The following is an 8577-nucleotide window of genomic DNA, read 5'->3' as shown; positions in this document are numbered from 1 at the left end:
GGATTCCAGTGTGTGAACGCCACAATTTAGCTTTCCTTTTCATCTTGTGGCTCCTTTGGGATGTTTCCAGTTTGGGGATATGATGAGTGAAGTTTCCGGGGGCATTTCTGTGTACGGCTCTGGTGGCCCATGACGGCTGGGACGGAGGCAGGCCTGTGTTTCACTTTGGCAGATGGTTCCAAACAGTTTTCTAAAACAGTTGTACTGACTCTCACTCCCAGCAGCAGCAAGCGGCGCTACCCACACCCAACACCATCGCTGCTCATAAACAGCGCGCTTCCCAGCCAGCTCCACTGAACGCACGGTCACGGCGCTAGCTCCGCGTCCCCGCTCACCTCTGCACCTGCGGCATGCCTAATATTTCATTTCGAACCGTGTCCCTACTTACTGGAAAAATAATTTTAATTACATGATAGCTAACATAAATGTTTTTGTTAATGACTGACCCCACGTACATAGTCATCACTGTAATTCCGGCTAGCTGCACAAAATATTCAAAGGAACACATTAAAATGTTTTTAGAAATTCAAATGAGTGCATATAGGGTTTCAGAGCCCGCATACCGTTAAAGTAGTCACTCATTCACTCGGTTATTTATTCAAGCACGCACACAGCCAGCATGAGCGCAGGGCCCAGCACGCACAGCGCCATTGCGGAAGGTGGGCATGGCGCAGTGAGCGACGCGGACGGCGTGCCTGTCCTCACGACATCACCTGCTCATGGCAGCAGACAAACAAACGCAGAAACCACAGACATAAGGACGCAATGCCATGGCGAGTGCTCTCTGAAGTAAGGCAGGGTGACGTGCTGGAGAGAGGGGACGACTGGCACTTCAGTTCGGTGTTGAGGGCAGACCTCACTAAGGAGCATTTTTAAGTGGAGTGCTGTGTGACGAGAAGAGGCAGCCCCGAGGAAAGCTGAAGGAAATGCTGTTCCCTGCAGCGTTCCCTGCAGGAACCGGCATGGAGTGAGCAAAGGGCAAACCGCGTGAGCCACGCAGACAGGGTGCTGGGGAACAGCCAACGCAGTCTGGATGTACGCAGGGAAGTCCCGAGAGGAGGAAACACTTGCAGAAACTGGTGATAAGGTTCGAGATAGACAGAATTCAGCACTGAGGGGCCAAGTCTCTGGGATGGCGCAGAACTGAACTCCACACTCAGTCACATTCCCCTTTAGACATGCAGTAAATTCTGAAACTGCCTGGGGCAGAGGCTAAGAAGCCAAGCAGAAACCTCTGAGAACCAGAGTGGACATTTCAGCATCTTGCATTGCAAAGGGACAAAGATTAGAGTTGAGGAATGACTGGTGAAGGGGTCCCCACCCACACCCCAAGTCTCTGCAGGAATCCTTGGAGGACTCTGCCCAAGGTCTGCAGTGAACCAGAGCTAGAGGACCCTAATCAAACTGCAGAGCAGTCTCAAGTTGGCCCTGCTCTGGAGTGGATCCAGGTTCTCAGTGACCCTCTACCTGCCTGGCAAAAAAAAAAAGAGCGATCCTCTATCTGGAACAAGATAACATCATTTATATTCAACAATTTTTGTCATACAGTGTCTGACAGCCAGTCAAAAATTCATAGGCATGCCAAATATTAGGGAGGAAAAAAGGAAATGTCAGATGATCCAGTTATTACGGTTATCAGACCAGGGTCTAGTCATAATTAATATTTCTTAAAATGCAAAAGGAAAGAAAATAAATCAAATAAGAAAATTTTCAATACAGAGTCTAAAATCTATGGAAACTATAAAAATTAATCATAAATGCAAATTATAAAACTTGAAAAAATAATAACTGAAAGTAAACACATGATAGATGGGATCGACAGCAGATTAGATACGGCAGAACAGAAGATCCATGAACTGGAAGACAGTTCAAAAGAAAATATCCAGACTAAAGCAAAGAGAAGAAAAGGATTCAGAGACAGAGAGAGATGCATACGATACATGTGGGAAATGTAAAAAGTCTAACAGTGTAACAGGAATCCTGAGGGAGGGAGAGAGAAATGGAACAGAACAGAGAACGGCCACAAACAGTTCACAGCTGATGAGAGACACACACCCACAGACTGCGGATGCTCTGCCACCCAGCCGGGATGAATACCAAGGACACCATACCTAGGTTTATCAAAGCAAAACTGCTGAAAAGCAAAATCAGAAAGAAAATCTTAAAAGCAACAGAATGAATAAAAGATACATGACCTCTGAAGTAATCATAATAAATCTTACAGTTGATATTTCAAAAGAATATACGGAAGCCAGAAGACAATGGAATGATCTCTTTAAAATGTTGGGGGTAGGGCGGGGAGAAGTAGCTACAAAACTATAATTTGATACCCAGATAAAATAGCCCTCAGAATTGAAGGGAGAATAAATATTTTTTCATATAAGCAATAAGAAAAAAAATGAGAGAATGTGTATCATTAGCAGACCTGACAAAATATTAAAAAATACTGAAGACAAGAGTTCTTCAAGCAGAAAAAATAACAATAATCCCAGAATATCAGGCCCAAATCCTGGCTCTGCAATTTTCTGCCTGTGCGAACTCTGGTGAGTTACTTCCCTATGCCTTATCTTAAAATGGGAATAATCAGAATTTCTCCTCCCTGGTTTGCTGTGAAGTTTAAGCAAGCAAAAAGATAAGAAGCACTTCTCAAAACCCAGGCCCTCAGGACATGATTGACACCTGCCGGCTGTTATTACAGGGAGGCTCTGTGAGAATAGAGGCCAGTAGGCGGCACCCCACAGACAACTTAACTCCCTAACTATCCCTAAGGAACGTAAGAAAGACCTCAAGAAACCCACCTGTGACGTCCAGGCGGAAGGAGACCCTCTGGCCCCCGGCCTCGCAGCTGTACTCCCCGGCGTCCGCCCTGCCCGCCTGCGGCACCACCAGCCGCCTCTGCTTCCCCTTTGCCTCCACGCGAACCTTCGAGCTGGAGCTCAGCTTCTTCCCGTCCTTGTACCATGTCACGTCCGTTTGCGCCTGGGCCACCTCGCAGCTCAGTGTGGCGCTGGCCCCCACCTCGGCCTGCACCTCCTTGTGTGACTCCTGCTCCTTGGCAAATACCACCTTGGGCTCTGGGGACAGACAGGGACATACAGGGTCAGAGATAATCCAATTGCTAGAACTGGATGAGGGCCCACCCTCTTGACCTCCCATCTCTGATGCCCCAGCCACAAGCCTGCCCTGTTCTGGCTTTCTCAGCACAGAGAACTTCGCATGCAGAAGATGCACAAAGCAGGGAACAGGTTAGTCGCAGACTCTGAAGCCTCCCGCTCATAGTGTCCAGGTTGGTGTATGTTACACTCAGGCGCTGCCATCTGTCCACCAGCTGTGATCGTGTAAGTGCACACACAACGAGAGGCGTGATTTCTGACCTGCACACCACAGCACAGGTGTTTTCGGAGATAATTTCTTTCTTTTTTTTTTCAGCCCATACCCCGTCAAGGTAATTTCTTAAGTCACGTCAGCAGAAGGGATGATATCCCTGAGTCACACAAAGGCCTGCTAATGCAGCCCACAGCTTCTAGAGGGCCCAGTTATCATTGGTATAATCAAATCCTAAGCCTTGAGGTTGGATGTTTCTTATTAATTTACTCCTTTTCCTTCCTATCACATTACTTCTTGACCCATTCTGTTACTCTAGATGTAATTTTCTTGTTTATGAAGTATAACCATTGGTAACTCTTTCAGCAAGGTTTTGTGAATGGTAAACGCTGTCGGTCTACTTTCTGAACATGTCTTTATTTCACTTGCATTTCTGAATGATTGTTCAGCTGAGTACAGAATTCTGGGTTGACAGTTACTGTCCCTCAGTACTTTGGAGATTATGCCATTGTTTTCTGTGCTCCTCATGGCTGTTGACAAATCCACAGGAAAGATAACTGTTGTTCTGTTCATCTTTTTTTCCGTCTGTAGTTTTAAGGATCTCGTCTTGGTTTTTGGCCTTCTGCAATTCACTATGATGTGTACAAGTGGAATATTTTTCTTTACACTTCCAATGGTTCCTCGTGAGTCTTGAATGTTAGGATTCATGTTGTTTATCATTTGTAAAAATTCTTGCATGATATTTTATTGTTGCATCTTCCTTATTCTCTCTAGTTTCTTCTGAAAGTCCTTTTTAAATTTACTTTTTAATTTACACATAAAAATTGTATATTATTGCATACAACATGTTTTGAAATATGTATACATTGTGGAATGGCTAAATTGAGCTAATTAACATATGCATTACCTCACATACTTATCATTTTTTGTGGTAAGAACACGTAAAATCTACTCTCTTAGCAATTTTCAAGAGTACATCATTTTTAACTATAGTCACCATGTTGTATAATAAATAGATCTCTTGAACTTACTCTTTCTAAATGAAACTTTGTATCCTTTGACTAACATCTCCCCAACACCCCTAGTAACTACCACTCTACTCTCTACTTCAGTGAGTTCAACTTTTTCAGATACCACATACAAGTGAGCTCACGTGGTATTTATTTATGTGCCTGGCTTATTTCACTAGCATAATGTCCTCCAGGTTCATCCATCTTGTTAGAAATGACAGGATTTCCTTTCTCAAGGCTGAATCGTATTCCACTGTGTATTTATACCACATTTTCCTCACCCGTCCATCCACCGATGGACACGTAGGTTGACTCTGTATCTTGACTATTGTGAATAGTGCAGCCATGAACATGGGAGTTCAGACATCTCTTCTAGAAGTCCCTTTAGACACGTTTGACCTTCTGCTTCTATCCTCCATGTCTTTTAACACCTCTTATTTTCTATCTCTGTGTGATCTCATTCTAAATACTTTCCTAAGGTCTATGTTCCACTTCAGTAAATTATCTATTTAGCTATGTCTAATTTGCTATTTATCCTCCACTGAACTGCTAGTTATAAATGTTATGTTTCCCATCTCAAGAAGTCTCATTTTGTTCTTCATCTGCCTATTCTTTTCCTGGCATTTTACTTTTCTTATGTTTTTGTGTTCCATATATCTCTTTAGTCATTTTCCATTTGCTTACTTTATATTTTCTTTCAGATTGTTGCTCCATCATCTGAAGTTCCTGAATGGTCTAATCCTGATCCTTCTTTGTACCTTCTGGCTCTTATTTATATTGGATTTTTTCTCTGGTGCTTGGGTAAGTTTTTTATTGTGAGCTCACCTTTATCAAGACTTCCTTATTCTATTGCAATTAAGAATAGCTCTGGTGGTGGAAATATCCCTCCTAAGTGGAATGTTTTATACTTACTCCCGCCAGATACTCCATGAGTATCATTCTCCTGAGGGCTATTTTGAGGTGAATTTCTTATTCTAGGAGTATTATCAATTCAAACTCCAACCTTATGTGAGGAACAGGTTTCCACTGCTTAGGTGAAACTTTTCCTACTTGAGCCAAGGCAAAGAAAGAAGCTTCCTTGTCATCCACTTGGGCTATAAGGAGATTGTTTTTCGGGTCTATCTTTTCCCTAATGGTGTGGGCCTAAAGGCTCCCAGCTTTACACGGAAGTCTCGGTTCCCACCTCTCTCGAGCCTACATACTCCTTGCCTACCTACAAGCTGGTGGTTGAAGTCAGGCCCAGGTCCCCAGACCCCACCATAGCAGCTGTGCCTCAACTCATCACTTAGTGCTGTTGTTTTCCATTCCCTCTTCATTTCTACCACGTGGAAATTTCCCTTTTTTGCCTTGGAAGTTCAGATATTAACTTCACCTTACTCTGTTGCATTCTCCCAAGCATTGTTAGGTGTTTATGACGGGTGGGTCTCCACGCTATGGAGTCCACAGTATTGTTGGAACCAGAAACCCGGATGGGCTGATTTTCACTCTGCTCTTTCACGTTAAATTACTTAATTTCATCTACTGGGGACTGTCTGCTTTGGGAACACCTCTCTGATGTCCCAAAGTAGTCAGCAGAAACGCTGATTTGTATTTTCTAAATTCTTTTTAAAAACACATCTGTGTCCAAAATACAAATGGTTCTATTCTTATGCCTTAGGTTTATTTTTCACAAAAGAAATGATGATGTGTCCAGCTGCCTGTCTGGCTAGCTCATGCTTGGCGACCGTGCTAGGACAGGCAGACGGACAAAGGTAGGAGGTGATGAGACCCCTCAACAACCATCCTCTCCTGCCCTGACGCACCAACAGATCCTGAATCTCCCTTGTCAGCTCAACATTGACCAAGGTTCCAGCCCGGGGCCAACTGCCTCCTGGACACCCCAGGGTGGCTCATTTAGGGCCCCTCAGGTCCTTCCCACTCCTGTTTTCTTTCTCTGCCCTGACTGAGCACAGAGTGCCTGGCTGCTCTGTGACCCAGCCAGCTGCGCATCCCCCCTGCAGGCTTCGACCCAAGGGGGGCCGTGAACATTCCCAGGTGCCCGGGCACAGATAAAGTTGTACAGGTTGTAGCTCAAAACACTGAAGATCAAACGTGTCGCTAAACATGCAGAAACGAGCCCTGGCCCTGAGCCAAAGTCTTTCGACCTTCATATAAACTCTAGACCTCAACCCCTCATTGCAGACACACCTGGGCAGAGATTGCCTTTCTCAGTGTCCGTTGTGAGGATACGCTGTGTCCTCCTCTGCAAGGAAGCTCCCCCAGCAGCTGCCTGGACCGGTAACCCTGGCATTTAGTGCTTTTTTCTACAGAATCCCAACGGGCCCCGCCGCGGGATGGCTCAGGGTGCTCCCTTGCGGGAACTCCCCGCGGCCACTGCTGGGCGACTCCAGCCCTGGCTCAGTGGGACTGGACAGCCCCTCCCCCGCTTCTCCCCACAAACCTCTCCCTGACAACCACCCCTTCCCACATCCAGCCCCTCCGTCCACACCTGCTCCAGCCTGCAGTGCCACCCGCTTCCGTTTCCACTTTCCTGCAGTTCCGGGCTCTCCCAGCCGTCCCCCGCCTGATCACTGCTCCACCCCACTCTGCCTCCTGAGTGCCCCTCCATCCTCATGGCCGCCATCTCTCTTCAGGCCTGGTCCTCCCCTCCCTGAACCGAGGCAGAGCCCCCGACCTGGGTGTCTGACTTCAGTCTCCCCTCATCCAAACCCAGTCTCTGTAATGATGCCAGAGTCTGCAAACGGTCCCACGCCCAGGAATGGAGGACAGAAGTCCACTCCCCAGGGACAGAGGAGGGCCCATGGAGGGCACTCGCCTTTCAAATGCACTTCTGTCCTCAAAACGAACACTCAGAATGCTGTTGTTTTTTTAAACTGAGTTGACCAAGTGTTACCACCTCACCGAACACATGGCCCCATCTCCGAAATCAGATCTTCCCCGCATGAGACACAGACGCAGGCCACGCGAGAGCCTTGGCGGAGGCCCGCACGTTGGCCTGTCCCCATCGCGTCTTCTTCAGGGACGTTAGCACTGGGCAAGCTGGTGTCTCCTGGCAGACACCTCCAACACCAGCACAGAGAACAGACACAGCCCCACGGCCAACTGCCAACGCTCGTCCCTGCTTGCCCAGCGCCCCGCGGTCAGCCGCACCACCAGCGCGGTGTCACCCAGTTCCCAGTTACTTGCGATGTTCACTTTAGGTGATGTCGGGGTGTGTTTAAGTGTGCATGTGTGTGAGTGTGTGAGAACGCGCGTGCGCGTGGCTGACCGCCCACCGGCAGCTGCGCTGGGGAAGCGCACGCAGGCTCCTCGGCTGCTCCAACCCTCGGCGGCGCCCGCTCCACCAGGCACGAGCCACGCAGCAGTTGGCCCCCAAAGTTCGCCTGAATGGGTGACGAATATAACTAAGGATGCTTAGGATTTGTCCCCCACAAGAAACGCCCAGGTTTGAATTCATCTGCATAGTTACAGAACTAAAACTCATATTTTTCAAAAGCGCCTGGGGTTGGTTCCACTCCCGGGGGTGCACACCCCGTCTCACCCACTGAATGCAGCCACGAGGCCATGGAGCTGCCGTCTGCACACGCTGACAGCAAAGGGCGGCAGGTGGATTGGGGGGCAGAATTCAAAGCCCCACCAACCAGAAGCAAGTTTGCCTTCTATCCCCTGACCTGTATGCAGGGCAGCCCGAAACCCGTAAGTGGCAGGGCGGGCTCAGATGAACCCTCCAGTGCTCCCTCAAGATGTGGAAAGGGAACCCCAACGCTCAGAGACGGTGGAGGACACTCCCGTTTTTCTCCCCTCCCCCCCACGCCAGATCACGCAGGCTGCAGACAACGAACATGCAGAGGGAGGGAACGTTCCCTCTGACTGAGGAACTCTGATCCCAAGGGGAGGAAAGTCCCATCAATGTTTTCTCTTTCTGTCCTCCCGGTGCTTGGCCCTGGTGTACTCGTGCGTGTGTGCAGCCCTGGGAAGAAGGTGACAGGGAAGCACACAGAAAGCTCTGGTCTTCTGTCTGTAGAACTGAAAAGGAAGACTCAGGGAAGCAGAAAGTCCCGGAGAGATTGTACAAAGGTAGATGCTCAAAAGGCGACTACAGGCTGGGCACGGTGGCTCACGCCTGTAATCCTAGCACTCTGGGAGGCCGAGGTGGGAGGATCACTTGAGGTCAGGAGTTCGAGACCAGCCTGAGCAAGAGCGAGACCCCGTCTCTACTAAAAATAGAAAAAAAAAAATTAGC

At 48.0% G+C, this 8577-nt stretch overlaps 1 protein-coding gene across 1 annotated transcript in view; it reads right to left on the bottom strand.

Annotated features, from left to right (window-relative positions):
• LOC105808119 (obscurin-like) overlaps window positions 1-8577 on the bottom strand; it is a gene marked incomplete at its 5' end in the record, with an annotated part of 53310 nt that overhangs the window by 1839 nt on the left and 42894 nt on the right. The window contains one exon of the mRNA XM_012641681.1: window positions 2799-3074. Within this exon, the coding sequence (XP_012497135.1) occupies window positions 2799-3074 (276 nt within the window). The remainder of the gene's footprint in view (window positions 1-2798; window positions 3075-8577) is intronic.

The sequence above is a fragment of the Propithecus coquereli genome, unplaced genomic scaffold (genome assembly GCF_000956105.1).
Source record: "Propithecus coquereli isolate 6110/MARCELLA unplaced genomic scaffold, Pcoq_1.0 Scaffold168, whole genome shotgun sequence".
NCBI classification, from domain to species: domain Eukaryota; kingdom Metazoa; phylum Chordata; class Mammalia; order Primates; family Indriidae; genus Propithecus; species Propithecus coquereli.
Note: the sequence above shows the minus strand (reverse complement) of the source record. Positions and strands in the feature narration are given on the sequence as shown.